Below are 19,711 nucleotides of genomic sequence, written 5' to 3'. Positions count from 1 at the left end.
AATAAAAATACAAATACTAATACTTGTGAGCAAAGTTATAAACCAAAAAAATGATTCCAAACTGACAAAGTCAATCAAAAATAAAGTCAATCAAAAATGGTGAAAAAATAGTGAAAAAAGTAGGAAGTGAATGTTCGTGTTATACCGTGGGTGTGTCCTCCAACGTTGCTGATGGGTAGTGAGAGATCTATAATCAGATATAGATGTTAGACGGGGTTGTAGAAAAAATGAGTATATAAAATAATTCAACCTTTAGGCAAAAGTCATTAAAACCAAAAACCAAAAATAGAAAAAATAATAAATAATAGAATCCACTTTGGTGAAATCAAATAATGAAATGTAGCAATCCAAAAATGAAAACGTTTGTGTAAATTGCGTGCATAAATTAGGGGATTAGGACAAATTCTGTGCCCAGTGAGTTCAAGGTGCCATCCGTATGTTAAAAGTTAGATAACAATAAATAGCAACAAAAAAACCTGTTTTCCTACAGGTTTTTTTGTTGCTATTCTTTGTTTTCCTACAGGTTTTTTTGTTGCTATTTATTGTTATCTAACTTTTAACATACGGATGGCACCTTGAACTCACTGGGCACAGAATTTGTCCTAATCCCCTAATTTTTGCACGCAACTTACACAAACGTTTTCATTTTTGGATTGCTACATTTCATTATTTGATTTCACCAAAGTGGATTCTATTATTTATTATTTTTTCTATTTTTGGTTTTTGGTTTTAATGACTTTTGCCTAAAGGTTGAATTATTTTATATACTCTTTTTTTCTACAACCCCGTCTAACATCTATATCTGATTATAGATCTCTCACTACCCATCAGCAACGTTGGAGGACACACCCACGGTATAACACGAACATTCACTTCCTACTTTTTTCACTATTTTTTCACCATTTTTGATTGACTTTATTTTTGATTGACTTTGTCAGTTTGGAATCATTTTTTTGGTTTATAACTTTGCTCACAAGTATTAGTATTTGTATTTTTATTTAACTTCCCACACTTGTGTATCACCTTCAAGGAGTGTCAACACTCCCACTGTATTCCGTATCTCCTAGGAGATTTTACTATGTACTTAGGTTTTTAGAAGTTAGACATGGATCCATGCTTCTAATTTTATTGTGCTATTTTATTGTGCTTTTATTGTGATATTTGTTTATGTTTAGCCTTTATCGAAGGTATTAAATTGTAAGATTTAGCAACAAGTCCTTTAGCCTTTTAAGCTTATTTAGCGCTTACTCTCACCTTTTCGTATTAGTACTATTATAAGCCCACTAGGAGGCTTACTGTTAGTGAGCTTAAGGCCCCATTGTAGCGCTCGGTCCAATCCTTTCCATTGTATAAAACTACAGTTTCTTTCCCTGTGGATAATGTTTCCTCTATTTTTTTGAGCACTGTATGCAAACAAATTTGTCTGTGCAAATTTTGGCCAAGTGACCAAAACATGTGCACAGGCATTTCTTGTGTGTAGCCAAACTTAAAAAGGTTGTAGTAAAGATAATAACTCTCTCTCTCTTTCATACACACACACACTCTCTCTCTCTCTTTCTCACACACACACACACACACACACACACTATTTCTCTCTCTCTCTCATACACACACCAACCCTCTCTCTTTCTCTCTCACACACTCATACATATACACACAAGCACACCATCTCTCTCACACACACTTATACATACACACACTCTTTATCTCTTTCACACACACAAACACACACTCATATACACACTCTCTCACACACACTCATGCACACACACAATATCTCTCTCACACACACACATACACACACAGAGGGGGTTATAACAGATGGAGAGAGAACAAAGGGATATAAAGAAGGGGAGGACAACAAAGGGAGAGAGGGGAAGAGGAAGAGAACAGAAATAAAAAAGGGAAAAAGAGAGGGGGAGAGGGGAAACTAGAGGGAGAGAGAGGGGTACGTAGGGAGGGAAAGATGGGGGAACATAGGAAGAGAGAGAGGGGTAGAAGTGAGGAAGAGAGAGAGGGGGAGAACAGAAGGAAACAGAGAAGATGAGAAAACAGAGCAAGAGAAAGGGGGAAAACCAAGGGATAGAGAGAACCAGAGGGAGAGAAAGAGGGGGAGAACAGAAGGAAACAGAGAATAGGAGAAAACAGAGCAAGAGAAAGGGAGAAAACAAAGGGATAGAGAGAACCAGAGGGAGAGAAAGAGGGAGAGAACAGAAGGAAACAGAGTAGAGGAGAAAATAGAGCAAGAGAAAGGGGGAAAACAAAGGGAGAGAGAGAACCAGAGGAAGAGAGTGAGGGACGGGGGGGGGGGGACAGAGGGAGAGGAGGGGAACATAGGGAGAGAAAGTGGGGGAGAACAGATTTTCCATTTCCAGAAGCTTGTGTTCACATTCCGATTAATTTGTAATTATTATCGTGCCTATGGAAGTGCCCTCTCATGAGCGCAATGCTTCCTAGCAATGCGATCGCAAACTCGTGTTCACATTGCGATTAACTTTTAAGAATTATCTTGTGCTGGTATTACAAAGTTGCATGCAACCGATATTAAGCACTCCACTTGTAATCTGGCCCTTAGTCACTGCTAAGTAAAGGCTCTGATAGGTGGGGGGAGGGTGGAACCATAACGGTTAAAATTAAAAAAAAATTACAAAAAATATAACCAGCACCTGCTGTGCGCATTTTCAACAGTTGTGTGCGGTCCCTCTGAAACCGGTGTGCACGCGCACATGTGCACACTTTAGAGGGAACAGTGCCCTGTGGGTATGTTAAGTTCTGTGTTTGTCCCTAATTTAAAGGGACATGAAAGTTAAAATTAAACTCTCATGATTCATATGGAGCATCCGAGCATGTAATTTTAAACAACTTTCCTATTAACTTCCATTATCAAATTTCTTTCATTCACTTGAATGCTTTTTTGGAGAGGATACCTAGGTAAGTTTAGGAGCATGCATGTGTCCTGGGCACCATATTGCATCAGTGTTTGTAGCAATTTTTTACAGTCATATATTGTTGAACACTAGAGAGAAGCAGCATTTCCAACAATTTATAACTGTTACACAACATTGTGGCAAACACTGCTGCCATATAGTGTTCAAGAGACACACGTCTAAATCAGGTATGCTCTTCAACAAAGGATACCAAGAAAATGTCATAATATAAGTAAATGTTTACAATTTTATGCTGTATCTTGTTCAGTTTAAAGGGACATGAAAGCCACAATTATCCTTTCATGATTTAGATAGAGCACGTGATTTACTTCACTAACAAATTGGCTTCATTCTCTTTAATATCCTTAGTTGAAGGAGCAAATATGCACTACTCTGAGCTAGCTGAACACATCTGGGGAACTGATGACAGGAGGCATTTATGTTGAGCCACAAATCACCAGCTAGCTACCAGTAAGACATTGCATCTCCTTACGCTACCTAGATTTGCTTCTCAGCTAAGGATACCAAGAGAACTAAGCAAATTAGATAATTGAAGTAACATGAAACATGTTTAAAATCACATGCTCTGCCAGATTCACTTCCCTTTAATTTTGTCTTTCATGCAAAAGCTCTATCCATTTCCAAAAACAGACATAATTTATATATATATATATATATATATATATATATATATATATATATATATATATATATATATATATATATATATATATATATATATATATATATATATATATTTTTTTTTTTTTTTTTTTTTTTTTAATTTATACTATTTTATATTTTATTTAAAGGAGGCATTTCATTCATGGTATTCTGGTTTTAAACACATTTTAAAACTGTAGGTGAACAAATATGGAGCCACTAATATTATTTTTAAATTATTATTATTATTATTATTAAGCTTTTTTTGGAAACTTTTCTAATTCCCAATAGCACTATGGTTGTTACAAATGCAGGTTAGAATGACAACTTATAGACCTCCAGTGCATAATATATTTATATAAATTTAGCATTTATTATGTTTAATTGTGTGTTTTGGTGGCTTTTGATTAATTTAAATAGCTGGAAGAATTTTTATATCACTTCTTTGATGATGGCCACACAATCAAAAAGTTATTGTTAGGTACTGACATTAAATTGCAAAACCACTAGCTTCTTATTGAACTTCATGCAGATGATACAAAGATATATAGACATTTTAAAGATATATAGCCATTAAATATTCTTTAAACCTGTGTTCAATTTGTGGATCTTATATTGCGCTCTCTCCCAGGGGCTACTTAGTAAATGAAATGATAATGAGATCAGTCTAGTTATATGCATTAGTAATTAGTCTTGCATTATTACAAGGAAAACTAAAAACAAATCTATACCATCTGTTGTCATTTTCCGTGAATGCCCAGATGTTGTTGTTAATCTGAATCCTGCTGGCAGCGTTTCTGAAGATCCTGGCATCATGCTGATTCCATGAACCTCCCGTGGCGGGAATTGTCTCCTCCAGGAAGACCCGCGTCTGAAGTTCTTGTCATCGGTCTGGAAAGAGATCATTTGCAGAATTATGTTAAGAAAAAATAAATAAAAATCACAATATAAACTGGTACATGTTTATTGTTAAAATTAATACATTTTAGAAACATGATGTCCGTGTTTTGTTTTGATAACCAGGTGAGATCTATCCATTCAAGTAGAGGGGTAATTGGCTGCACCACTGAGTCATGTACCAATGCAATGAAGTTGTCCTAAATGAAAAATGTCATCAATAAAATAATCCAAATACCTTTCCATCAACATGTTGAAATAGCAAAAAAATAATATAAAAAAAACAAACAAAAAAAAAAAAAGCAGATTATAGCAAAAGTGTTCATCTGTACTTTTTCTTTGTGTGGCCCACTAGTCTTCTTTAGTCAGGTCTGGCCAACCTTTTTTACAGGTAAAATAGGAATCACAGGTCCAGTTCTGGATAAGTGAGACATGCATAATATGATTTAAAGGGACATTGTGGGTAAATGGAAGAATTATTATTAATCACATGAAAGTATTTCTTGTGTAATAGATTGGAAACCTTTCATGATTCCATGCACACATAATTAATCAGACAGTTAATGCATTAGCCGTTCATATTAAAATGTTGGTTTTAGAAATAATATTGCAGGCTAGCAAAGGCCTTGAATAATTGGCCAGCAACGCGTGGTATAACAATATAAGCATCCAGTATTGCATAGCTCTATGAGGAACTAACTTGTATTATGACTAATATTGGTTTATCTTGTTTAATATAGTCCTTAAAAAAAGAGAAGAAAACAGTGCTGAGATTTGTTTGTCCTGTTCATATAAAGTTTTGTGTGTGCAAGAGGAAGAGGACGTTGCTGCAGGTACTCTATGACACTTAAAGGGACACAAAACCCAATTTTTGTTTTCATGATTCAGATAGAGCATGCAATCTTAAGCAACCTTCTAATTTACTTATATTATAATTTTTTTCTTTGTTTTCTTGCTATCTTTATTTGAAAAATCAGGAATGTAAGCATAGGAGCCTGCCCATTTTTTGGTTAAGCACCTGAGTAGCGCCTGCTGATTGGCCACAAATGTAGCCACCAATCAATAAGCGCTACCCAGGTGTTGAACGAAAAATGCCAGCTCCCATGCTTCCTGCTTTTTCAATTAAAGATACCAAGAGAACAAAAAAAATGATAAAAGGAGTAAATTAGAAACTTAAACTTGAACAGTACTATACAGGATATACAGTATATACAGGACTATAACTGAACACAGAAACCTGCCAGATTTGTTAGCGGAGCTGCTTCCAAGCAGAACAAAAAATTGAACAAGCAGCTATTGAGAGGAGACTTTGCTGAAATATCTCCCACAAAGGGCCAGATTACAAGTGGAGTGCTATTTAGCGCTTATGGTAGAGCACTAATTGTAAACTTTTTGCGCGCGACCGGTTGCGCTCGTCTTATGAGTTGAAAGTAACTCTTGCGTTAACTCAATGCACGCAAACAGCTTACTTCTAGTGTGATTAGAATATTGCGTTCGCGATAACCCATTCCTCCATAGAAGTCAATGGAGAAAAAAAAGTGGGAAAAAAAATACACCCTACTCGCGCGCTAACCTGAACTCATATTCTCATGTGCGCTAACCTGATTGCATATTCTCAAGTGTGCTAACCCAAATGCATATTGTCAAGTGCGTTAACCTGATTTCATGTTCTCAAGTGCACTACCTGAACACGTTATCAAGGGCACTAACCCGAACGCTTGTTCTCAAGTGCGCTTAAAGGGACACTGAACCCAACTTTTTTCTTTTGTGATTCAGATAGAGCATGCAATTTTAAGCAACTTTCTAATTTACTTCTATTATCAATTTTTCTTTGTTCTTTTGCTGTCTTTATTTTAAAAAGAAGGCATCTAAGCTTTTTTTTTGGCTCAGACCACTGGACAGCACTTTTTTTATTGGTGGGTGAATTTATCCTCCAATCAGCAAGGACAACCCAGGTTGTTCACCAAAAATGGGCCGGCATCAAAACTTACATTCTTGCATTTCAAATAAATATACCAAGAGAATGACGAAAATTTGATAATAGGAGTAAATTAGAAAATTGCTTAAAATTTCGTGCTCTATCTGAATCACGAAAGAAAAAATTTGGGTACAGTGTCCCTTTAACGGCAAAGGGCTCCAATGCACTTATATATATATATATGTCTATATGTGTATAAATATGTATTTATATGTTTATATGTGTATATATGTCTGTAAATACATATATACACATATAAATACATATGTATACATACTATATAGACACACACATACATATATAATAACAATCAATATAATTTAAAGGATTACATATACACATAGTAAAATAGAAATTAGTTTTCTGAATTTAATAATTTAAAATGAAAATAAATCCATAGTGACCTCAACCTATAGAAAACAAACAGCAGGAAATACATTACTAAGAGCTGACAGTCACAATCCCACCCATCTGCTTCAAAACACACCACAGGGACAATACCTTAGACACCGGCGTAACTGTACTAAACTAGAAACTTTTAAACTAGAAGTTGGTGACTTAAAACATAGATTCAAAGAAAGAGGTTATTCCCAGAGTTGTTTAAAAAAGGCCTAGAATAAAGCAAGATACACACATAGACAAGATATGCTATATAAACCCAAAAATGAACAGAGATATCAATAAGGTTCATTAGTACTTATAATAATAGTTGGGCAAAGATTAGGACAATTTTATTACGACATTGGCATATACTAACTCTGGATACTTCAATAGCTAAAATTGTAGGAGAAGTCCCACAGATGACAGCAAGAAAAGCACCCAATCTTAAAGACAAATTAGTTAAAAGCCACTTCACATCAAGTAAAGGAACTAACTGGTTATCTCAATATAAAAATGCCAATGGCAACTTCAAACATGCTAAATGTTCAGTTTGCACTAATATGGAAACGGGTGATAAATTTATTGATAAATATGGACAAAGACAGTACATTCAAGGACACATAACGTGTAAAAGTGAAGGAGTGGTGTATTTAGTTTACTGTAGCTGCCCATGTTATTACGTAGGGATAACCTACAGAGAGATAAAAGAAAGAATCAAAGAACATTAAAGGGATATAAAAAATAAAGTGATTGATACTAGCAGTGTAGCGAGACATTTTTTTCTCAAACATAACAGCAACAAACATGAACTAAAATTTAGGGGACTCCAAAAAATCGACCTAAAAGAAACATCTTGATAAAATATTACTACAAGAAGAGTGCAAATTGATTTATAATTTAAAAGCCCTAAAATCAATTTTGCATGTTAAAATAGAAATTGGTAACTTAGTTCTCATAACAGTCCTTTGTTTCTGCTTTCACTCTCCATTAGGTAATTCTTTCTCTTTGAGGGCTAGTTTCATGCCAAAATTCCCCAATTAATATTCAATTTTCAAACAAATAGGTTGCATTATGAATTTATCTTCACCATTAAAAATAGTGTACACAGTCCTATAATTCAATAAATAATCCTTGTTACAATTTAAAGATGTTTATGAAAAATGTAGAGATTGAAAATCCTGCCATGTAAATAAGCCTATTTATGAATGTTATAAAACTGTCATAAACAGGTGAACAATTGTCATAAGTAACATATAATGATTTATAATCATATGGCCAGTCTACTATGTATATACATCAAATGAATTATGTTTAAACTTTGGAATAATCACAGTGTAAAAATGAGTTACACATTTGCAAACAAATGTTATAAATATTCTGTTAAAAGTGTATCTATTATATTTCTATGTAAGAACAACATTTTAAGTAGTAAAGTAATAGGTTACTGTTACTATTTCACCTCAGCTAAAACCAACAAAAGCCTTCAATAAACGGAGGAATTTTCCTCTAGTTTTTCCCTATAAAGACAGTGCCAACAATCACAGATCCATGATTGTTAATGGAGCCAGAAGAAGCCCCAGAGCCTTAGGGGTGAAACGCGCGTAGCTGGCGTTTTGAGAAACAGTCAAGCAGGCTAAAGTTATTTGGAAACTGAAGTGGAGGTGTCCGGAGGTTTGAAAACCTAGTTTACAACTATAGTAGACACAATCCATTACATACCGCTGGAGGAGGTACCAATTCAGGAGAGTAACACACCAAGTGAAAAAACCAAGCTAACCAAAAACGGATTGGTGTACCTAGGTGGTGTGGCACCGCGACAGTGGGATCCCCTACAGCCCTGAATGTTGACCGCTACGGCAGTGGAATCCGATGTAGCAGGGGAGAAGAATTGCTTCCATGGGGGTATAAGAGAGTACCTAACCTGAAACTGTGGAATTGTTGCACAACTATTACACACAGCCTTGATTGCCCGGAGCTCCCCAGTGAGCGTGTTTGCGATAGTAAAGGGCCTATGCTGAATTCATATAGTCTGCTCCCTGACACACTCCACAGTAAATCTTCTTATTATTACCTCATATTTTCTGCCTCACCGGACACACATTTTTTCTATTCCAGTGCTTCTGTTTTGGGACTATTTTCACAGACGGTTGTCTCCTGTGCAGTAACAGGATTTTGAGACTTGATTAATTTTATTTATTTTTATGAGAGCTCTCTTTTCCCATCAGTGCACTATGGTTTAATGTGGGGTTACAATAATTTTAGGTATAGCCGCTTTCTTGACTGTTATCAAATAAATGCAATTTTGTTTCACATTTTTCTATATTTGCTGTGATTGATAATATTGGTATCTATTGCTGTCATTTGCTTTTTCTGTAGGAGGCTAAATCCACTTATTACCAACAGGGATTAGTGAGTGCTGGATAGGATAGTCTCTTTTCCATATATATATATATCACCAAGAGAAGGATCTTGGAGTGGAATGACATGACACCAACAAGGAATGGCTTGGAACAAAAAATCCAAAGAAGAAAGAAGATAGTTTTGTGAGATAGCAGTCACCTGGTTGATTGCATCACAAGAAAAATTGTGTTTGCTGTTGCTTATTATGCAAACCTGGAACTCATACAATAGAGACACAACCCTACGGGGTACCATATTATTGAATATATGGACCCTGACGATAATTTGTTTTTAATATTTTTTTTCGTTTTAGGTATTCCTTTTAGTGATATGTGATTCTTGAAGAATATGTGGATGTGGTGTGGGTGTGATAGTTTAACCTATGTTGGAACAAAAAAGAAAACTGGCACTACACTGTAAGCTAGGTGAGACTAGAATATAAGTTATATTCCGGTGCTACCCCTTATAAAATAACTTAAGGAATTACAAGGAATAGACAGCTAAGGGGTTACTGTAGCACTCACTCTCACTCAAAGAAGTTTATAATAAAATCATACATACTTTATTATTTATGTTATTTAAAAAAACTGGGATAAATATCCCTAGGAACCTTTAAATTACCCACAACCGTTACTTAAACTAAAGTTTAAAAAGAATGATGGCCGCCAAACACTCCTCTGTTTCCTGGCCGAGAACTGGAAACATCGGCGTCAGGTGGCTGGAGTGAGTGGTCGACCTGTTATCAAAAACGCGTTTCGGCTCTATTTTCGCCTTTCTCAATGTTACACTTTCTTGGAAAAATGAATAAGCAGAGGCTTCGGGGTGCAGGACTTAAATACCCATAGACCAAATGCTCTCTACCAATCCGGTACACTTCCGGCGACCTCCGCCCCCATGTTAGCCAATCAGCTTATAGTTCGGCTCACGCCTATCTATATTCGTGTAGTGATTGGGGGAATATCGAGTGATATCGAGCATAGCTATGATTTGCCTGCACTTAGAATTAGAGATAATATATAGTAAGCATTAATATGAAAAGTATACAATCCATCAAACTGATGTGGTGATATATTGCAATGCTGTAATCGCTAGACTAGGTAATCCCTGTAAGTTACTATTTGACATATTAAGCACGATGGATGAGTTACTTACTTATTAGCCAAAACCAATTCTTGCGTTTAATTGTAACATAGTATCGTACCGGAAGAATGCTGTGCACTAAAGATTAATACTTGTGATTACTTGTACAATCATACTTCAATACTAACTTGGCTAAGTGAATTATTAATACCCTTATGCACTCAGTAGATATACTATACAGATAACGGTAAAGACCATTCATAGGGTACTGTGCATCAATAGTTCGATAGTTGTGAAGGGTGTATAGATATTGACATAACCATCTATTGATAGATATAATATTTATTTAGCCAGTTGCATCCACATAAAATGTGGTTTGCACTGAACTTATACACACACTCTTGTTTAAATGGTATATATCAAATATATAGACTATACGCCTTCATTAATATTAATGTATATTCCACTTATATATCAAGGGACAGTAAAAATACTGTACCAAGATACCTAAAAGTTAGCATCCATCTGCTTAAAATATGTTTTACCAAATAATTATTTACCCACATACCATATGGCAGTGATCAGCTTCCTTAGTGCCAGGTTACAGGTACCAGGTGGGCAATATATGTATGTTCACTTAATAGATCACATTAAAATGCTCACAAATATTTAAATATACACCCAATAATTGTTAAATTCATTCATGCCATTGGGTATAACCGAGTTCAGATTGAAAATCCATTTGGTTTCCATCTTTAACAATCTTTGTTCGGTGTCCCCACCCCTTATCCCAGGTTTTAGTTTTTCCAGTCCCCAACATTTCATTACATTGGTGTTCCCCTTATGAGACATTAGAAAATGTTTGGCTACACTCGTGATTTGTTTCTTCTTTTCTACATCTCTCTGGGCTGTCCTAATATTGCTAAGGTGTTCAGTCATACGTGTGCCCAGGCATCGTGTAGTCATGCCAACGTAGAGTAAATCACAGCAACAGGATATGCAATAAATCACATTAGTGCTTTGACAATTAATATGTTCTTTTATTGCCCATTTTTTGCCAAACCTATCCATTGTATATTCTTTTTTGACCATGTGTTGGCACACTTTACAGTGTCCACATGGGACAGAACCTTTGTGTATCGGATCCCTTTTAGCATTCCTATCATAGTGACTAGTTACTAACTTGTCATAAAGGTTGCTAGCTCTCCTATAAGTCACCAGTGGTCTATCTGTTAACAATGGTCTCAATAATGTATCTTGGGTCAGAACGTGCCAATGTGTTTTAAGAATGTTGGTAATCTTATCACTCTGAGGTGAATATGTCGTGATAAACCTGAGTGGGGTATTACTTTCTCGTGATCTTGGAGTTAGTAACTCCTTTCTATCCTTCAGCATTGCATTATTATATGCATTTGCAAGTAACTTTCTTGAATAGCCTCGTTCTAGCAATCTCTGTCTCAGATCCCTAGCTGATTCTTTATACTTCTCAATAGTACTACAGTTTCGTCTTAGACGAATATATTCCCCCATTGGTAACCCTCTAATAGTGTTAGGGTGGTGGTAGCTACTTGCATGTAGGATATTGTTGGTAGATGTAGGTTTCCTATACGCATTAGTTACAATGGAGTTATCAACCTTCTCAATATAGAGGTCTAAAAATTCCACCTTGGACTTTTCTACTGTAGATGGGCACGTTGTGTGCCCCCACATACACAAATATATACCTGGGCTGGTGGGAGGAAACCGTGGTTTTCCATGAGGATCTTAAACATCTCACCCAATACGTATCCCACTGGTCCAGGTATATAGATGATATATTCTTCGTATGGGATGGCCCTGAACACCTATTGACCGAATTCATTAATATTCTCAATAATAATCCTTTTGGATTATACCTTACATCTGCAGTAGAAAAGTCCAAGGTAGAATTTTTAGACCTCTATATTGAGAAGGTTGATAACTCCATTGTAACTAATGCGTATAGGAAACCTACATCTACCAACAATATCCTACATGCAAGTAGCTACCACCACCCTAACACTATTAGAGGGTTACCAATGGGGGAATATATTCGTCTAAGACGAAACTGTAGTACTATTGAGAAGTATAAAGAATCAGCTAGGGATCTGAGACAGAGATTGCTAGAACGAGGCTATTCAAGAAAGTTACTTGCAAAGGCATATAATAATGCAATGCTGAAGGATAGAAAGGAGTTACTAACTCCAAGATCACGAGAAAGTAATACCCCACTCAGGTTTATCACGACATATTCACCTCAGAGTGATAAGATTACCAACATTCTTAAAACACATTGGCACGTTCTGACCCAAGATACATTATTGAGACCATTGTTAACAGATAGACCACTGGTGACTTATAGGAGAGCTAGCAACCTTAATGACAAGTTAGTAACTAGTCACTATGATAGGAATGCTAAAAGGGATCCGATACACAAAGGTTCTGTTCCATGTGGACACTGTAAAGTGTGCCAACACATGGTCAAAAAAGAATATACAATGGATAGGTTTGGCAAAAAATGGGCAATAAAAGAACATATTAATTGTCAAAGCACTAATGTGATTTATTGCATATCCTGTTGCTGTGATTTACTCTACGTTGGCATGACTACACGATGCCTGGGCACACGTATGACTGAACACCTTAGCAATATTAGGACAGCCCAGAGAGATGTAGAAAAGAAGAAACAAATCACGAGTGTAGCCAAACATTTTCTAATGTCTCATAAGGGGAACACCAATGTAATGAAATGTTGGGGACTGGAAAAACTAAAACCTGGGATAAGGGGTGGGGACACCGAACAAAGATTGTTAAAGATGGAAACCAAATGGATTTTCAATCTGAATTCGGTTATACCCAATGGCATGAATGAATTTAACAATTATTGGGTGTATATTTAAATATTTGTGAGCATTTTAATGTGATCTATTAAGTGAACATACATATATTGCCCACCTGGTACCTGTAACCTGGCACTAAGGAAGCTGATCACTGCCATATGGTATGTGGGTAAATAATTATTTGGTAAAACATATTTTAAGCAGATGGATGCTAACTTTTAGGTATCTTGGTGCAGTATTTTTACTGTCCCTTGATATATAAGTGGAATATACATTAATATTAATGAAGGCGTATAGTCTATATATTTGATATATACCATTTAAACAAGAGTGTGTGTATAAGTTCAGTGCAAACCACATTTTATGTGGATGCAACTGGCTAAATAAATATTATATCTATCAATAGATGGTTATGTCAATATCTATACACCCTTCACAACTATCGAACTATTGATGCACAGTACCCTATGAATGGTCTTTACCGTTATCTGTATAGTATATCTACTGAGTGCATAAGGGTATTAATAATTCACTTAGCCAAGTTAGTATCGAAGTAATATTGTACAAGTAATCACAAGTATTAATCTTTAGTGCACAGCATTCTTCCGGTACAATACTATGTTACAATTAAAAGCAAGAATTCGTTTTTGTTAATAAGTAAGTAACTCATCCATCGTGCTTAATATGTCAAATAGTAACTTACAGGGATTACCTAGTCTAGCGATTACAGCATTGCAATATATCACCACATCAGTTTGATGGATTGTATACTTTTCATATTAATGCTTACTATATATTATCTCTAATTCTAAGTGCAGGCAAATCATAGCTATGCTCGATATCACTCGATATTCCCCCAATCACTACACGAATATAGATAGGCGTGAGCCGAACTATAAGCTGATTGGCTAACATGGGGGCGGAGGTCGCCGGAAGTGTACCGGATTGGTAGAGAGCAATTGGTCTATGGGTATTTAAGTCCTGCACCCCGAAGCCTCTGCTTATTCATTTTTCCAAGAAAGTGTAACATTGAGAAAGGCGAAAATAGAGCCGAAACGCGTTTGTTCCGCACTTTTTGATAACAGGTCGACCACTCACTCCAGCCACCTGACGCCGATGTTTCCAGTTCTCGGCCAGGAAACAGAGGAGTGTTTGGCGGCCATCATTCTTTTTAAACTTTAGTTTAAGTAACGGTTGTGGGTAATTTAAAGGTTCCTAGGGATATTTATCCCAGTTTTTTTAAATAACATAAATAATAAAGTATGTATGATTTTATTATAAACTTCTTTGAGTGAGAGTGAGTGCTACAGTAACCCCTTAGCTGTCTATTCCTTGTAATTCCTTAAGTTTAACCTATGTGCCATATGCTATAGATATAGTGTAGAACCCCCATGAGTAATCATAGTTGCAAAATCGGGGTTTTTATAATTGTTTGAATTTCCATATGGGGGGTTGCTCCCTAATGGGATTTCTAGATTACTATTCACATTAGTGATTGGCGAGGATCGGTTCTTTTATGTCTCTCTTGGTATATATTACAAGGTTTCAGATTATCCTAGACTATATAGGAGCACAAGGGGAGGGGGCTATCAGTCTCCACAAACCCCATATTGCACAACAATCTGTTATGTACATCTCATGAAGCCGGCAACTAGAAGCCATGAATCCATCTAGTGTGAATCCACATGCACCGTGCGCCTAAATAAATAAATACCGTATTGGCCAGCTAGGATCTGAAATTGGTGGTCAGCTATTTTTGGCAGTTTTTATCATGTACATAATGAACCCCTCCTACTATACACTATTGAAACATATGGTTGCCAATAACATAGCACACAACATGAATTCATCTTAGGCACAATCTAGTGTAGTAAAAATATGTCATTTTCTCTTAGTTCACGTATGGTACACAAGGTATATAATCTAGTGTGGCAAAATCACATGTCACTTAATGTCACACAAAATTGAGGATCACACAGGTTAGCGAGTTTGGTTCCCCTAAAGCTGGTCACGGGGATGTAAGTGTATATTGGTTGCCATGGCAACGGGTGAGTAGTTAGTACGAAAATTGTACTATCACGATTTAACTTTTTTTCTTCACTTATGGCACACTTGCTTAAACTTTTTTGATACAATGTTGAGATATATAGGGGTATGCCTCTATTTATGTTATATGACACTTTTTTTGATAGGGAGTATACATAGCGATTGAGTATGCAAACCGGAAGTGACGTGGCGCACTGCTTCCTGCTTGCAATCCCGGTGGAACGCAGTATGCGTTCCAGCATCGAGTGTTTGGCGCCAAACAAGGGGGTATGGTTTGAAGTGGAGAGTGTGAGTGTATCACTATTTAAATGTGTTTATTGTACTTTTGATTTATGCTGATGAAGGAGGCAAGACCTCCGAAAACGTTACAAATAAAGTAACTCCGTTTGTTGTAAAAGTCCTGAGAGTGCACTTCTTTTTGGCTGATATATATATATATATACATACATATATATATATATATATATATATATACATACATATATATATATATATATATATATATATATATACATACATACATATATATATATATATATATATATATATATATATATATACATATAGATATATATATATATACATCTTTAGACATGTATATGTATGTATCGCTATGTTAAAAACCTTTGCATGCCTTTTTTTTCCTAACACCTGAGACTTCATATCTTTGAGCACTTATAACTTTTGTGTGAAATATTTTTATTTAATCATTTTTATTAGATGGTGTAATTATGAGTGTAACTTGCAATGTATTTTTGATGTGTTTTGTGCAACTTTTTATTTTCGCCAGTTAACCAGAGCTCTGAAGTCGCTGTAACCATTCTAGAGTAAATTGCGACTGCGATTAAACGATTGCCTTTACTTTCAACTCCTAATACAAGCGCAATTTAACCTGCGCTCGAAAGATTGCAAAAACACTATATCGCTTCTATGCAAAAGTTTGTGCTCCACTTGTAATCTGGCTCAAAGTGTTTTGTTGCCTGATGAGAAGTTCCTCCTGTGTGTGATTACAGTGATCTATGTTCCTGCCAGTGCCTGTCATCTTTAGCAACTAACGAGCCATTAACAATTGAAACCACGTATTATTCACGTATTGGCTAATGTGCTGTATATACATACATTATTAAGAAAATGTGATCTGATTTCACAGTATTCTGGTGTTCATCCTGGCACAATACATTCCAGCAATAAAAAAGCAGAAACTTTAAAAAATTTAAAAGTATATTCAAGGGACTATCCTACATTTTTTTAAAAAACAACAAGCTGTAAATGCAAGATAGCTTTGCCTTTTTCAGCATCTTTCACATGCCCTAGATTATATGCAGCCAATCAGTGGCTTACTAGTCTCAGAGATGTTCACCAGGAGTGTGCACAATGTACCAAACTTAAATTTAATAAAGATTAACTGCTTTTTTTTTACATCAGAATTCTCACTAGATTATCCCTTTAGATTAAAACCAGGAGCATTACTAGAATGTGAAAAGGCCAAGGGCTTCAGCTTATGGGTACATAAAACAACCGATCTCCAAAACTCAATCACTTACTCCACTTTAACTACCATATGAATAAAACACAAATGTGCAATGTTTTAATCTCACTTGGATACTACAAATTGATCAATTTCTATATTTCAAATTGTGGCAGTAAAACATAACAATGAAGGAACTTCAGAACATGAACTACTCTAACAAAGTTAAAGTGATTGTAAACTTTAACAAACTACTGGCCAGTATATAAAAGTAATCTTAAAAACAGGGGCACTTTAATGAATTAATATTTTAAAAGACATTTGGTTTTTAAAATATTTGCTATTGCGTTATGGTAAACACATCACCATTGCCTGCATATCCGTTGTATTTAGCAGATCGATGATGAAGCCAGCTTCCTCCAATCCTTGCGTGCCCCAACTGGCGTCCATCGATCTGCTAAATACAGTATGAGATGCAGGTGGAGGAACAGCGGTATGATTACCATCAGTGGCAAATATTTTTTTCTTTTTATTTGAAGGGCCAGAAAAGTCATAATTAGACATTCTTGATTTAGACAGAGCATAACATTTTAATCAACTTTCAAATTTATTTCTATAATTTAATTTGCTTCCTTCTCTTGTTATCCTTTGCTGAAAGGTTTATCTTGGTAAGCTCAGGAGCAGCAAAGAACCTAGGTTCTAGCTGCTGATTGGTGGCTGCATATTTATAATGATTGTCATTGGCTCACCCATTCGTTCAGTTAGAAACGAAATGGATTGCTGCTCCTGCAACAAATGATACCAAGAGAATTAAACAAATTTGATAATAGAAGTAAACTGGAAAGTTGTTTAAAATCTGAGTTTCCAACACTGAACAAATAACAAAATATAACGTTTTACATATCACTTATTAGACAAATTACATTTTTTGCCCTTCTTACATCAAAAGAGCAATAAAACTTGTAATTATATAACATTATCCTATACGTATAGTATAAAAAATATTTATATATGTGAATGGAGAGAGAGAATACTGTGAGGGAGTAAAAAAAAAAAAAAAGCGACAAAGGGGTAAATAAATTCATCTTGTCTGAGTGAAGAGAAAGTAAAAAAGTGTTCCAATTCTTATCAAGTGGGGAGAGAGGGAAAAAGAGGAAAATAAGGGGAGTGAATCAATCCATCCTGTCTAAGTAAATAAAAGAGTGAAGAATTTAAATTAATTTATCAAGTGAGGGAGGGAGAAATTAAAAAGATAAAAGGGGAAAATAAGGGGAGTGGGGCAATCCATCCTATCCAACAGCTAGATTTAGAGTTCTGGGGCCAAAGGGGTGCGTTAACCCCTAATCTGCCCCCCACAACGTCGCCTCCACCTACCTACAATAATTAACCCCTAATCTGCCGATCGGAGCTCACCGCTACTATAATAAATGTATTAACCCCTAAAGCTAAGTCTAACCCTAACACTAACACCCCCCTAAGTTAAATATAATTTAAATCTAACGAAATAAATTAACTCTTATTAAATAAATTATTCCTATTTAAAGCTAAATACTTACCTGTAAAATAAACCCTAATATAGCTACAATATAAATAATAATTATATTGTAGCTATTTTAGGATTAATATTTATTTTACAGGCAACTTTTTATTTATTTTAACCAGGTACAATAGCTATTAAATAGTTCATAACTATTTAATAGTTACCTAGTTAAAATAATTACAAAATTACCTGTAAAATAAATCCTAACCTAAGTTACAATTAAACCTAACACTACACTATCAATAAATAAATTAAATAAAATACCTACAATTACCTACAATTAAACCTAACACTACACTATCAATAAATTAATTAAATACAATACCTACAAATAAATACAATGAAATAAACTAACTAAAGTACAAAAAATAAAAAAGAACTAAGTTACAAAAAATAATAAAATATTTACAAACATTAGAAAAATATTACAACAATTTTAAACTAATTACACCTACTCTAAGCCCCCTAATAAAATAACAAAGACCCCCAAAATAAAAAAATGCCCTACCCTATTCTAAATTAAAAAAGTTCAAAGCTCTTTTACCTTACCAGCCCTGAAAAGGGCCCTTTGCGGGGCATGCCCCAAAGAATTCAGCTCTTTTGCCTGTAAAAAAAACACATACAATACCCCCCCCAACATTACAACCCACCACCCACATACCCCTAATCTAACCCAAACCCCCCTTAAATAAACCTAACACTAAGCCCCTGAAGATCTCCCTACCATGTCTTCACCTCACCGGGTTCAGCGATCGGTCCAGAAGAGGGTCCGAAGTCTTGATCCAAGCGGCGGCTGAAGAACTCCATCATCGGGCTGAAGTCGGAAGTCCATCATCGGGATGAAGTCTTCTATCAAGCGGCATCTTCAATCTTCTTTCTTCAAGCGGAGCCATCTTCTTCCCAGCCGACGCGGATCCAACCTCTTCGCCGAATGACGGTTCCTTTAAATGACGTCATCCAAGATGGCATCCCTCGAATTCCGATTGGCTGATAGGATTCTATCAGCCAATCGGAATTAAGGTAGGAATATTCTGATTGGCTGATGGAATCAGCCAATCAGATTGAGCTCGCATTCTATTGGCTGATCGGAACAGCCAATAGAATACAAGCTCAATCTGATTGGCTGATTGGATCAGCCAATCGGATTGAACTTGATTCTGATTGGCTGACTCCATCAGCCAATCAGAATTTTCCTACCTTAATTCTGATTGGCTGATAGAATCCTATCAGCCAATTGGAATTCGAGGGATGCCATCTTGGATGACGTCATTTAAAGGAACCGTCATTCGGCGAGTCGGCGTCGGTTGAAGAGGTTGGATCCGCGTCGGCTGGGAAGAAGATGGCTCCGCTTGAAGAAAGAAGATTGAAGATGCCGCTTGATAGAAGACTTCATCCCGATGATGGACTTCTGACTTCAGCCCGATGATGGAGTTCTTCAGCCGCCGCTTGGATCCGCCGCTTGGATCAGATTAG

The 19,711-nt window shown here is 35.9% G+C and overlaps 1 protein-coding gene across 1 annotated transcript in view; it reads right to left on the bottom strand.

Annotated features, from left to right (window-relative positions):
* The window catches only part of PPFIA2 (PTPRF interacting protein alpha 2), a 728,675-nt gene that overhangs the window by 34,359 nt on the left and 674,605 nt on the right, over positions 1-19,711 (bottom strand). The window contains exon 28 of the mRNA XM_053716934.1: positions 4,322-4,481. Coding sequence (XP_053572909.1) covers positions 4,322-4,481 — 160 coding nt within the window. The remainder of the gene's footprint in view (positions 1-4,321; positions 4,482-19,711) is intronic.

The sequence above is a fragment of the Bombina bombina genome, chromosome 6 (genome assembly GCF_027579735.1).
Source record: "Bombina bombina isolate aBomBom1 chromosome 6, aBomBom1.pri, whole genome shotgun sequence".
Classification (NCBI taxonomy): domain Eukaryota; kingdom Metazoa; phylum Chordata; class Amphibia; order Anura; family Bombinatoridae; genus Bombina; species Bombina bombina.
The sequence above is the reverse complement of the archived record's forward strand: the minus strand, read 5'-3'. Positions and strand labels throughout refer to the sequence as shown.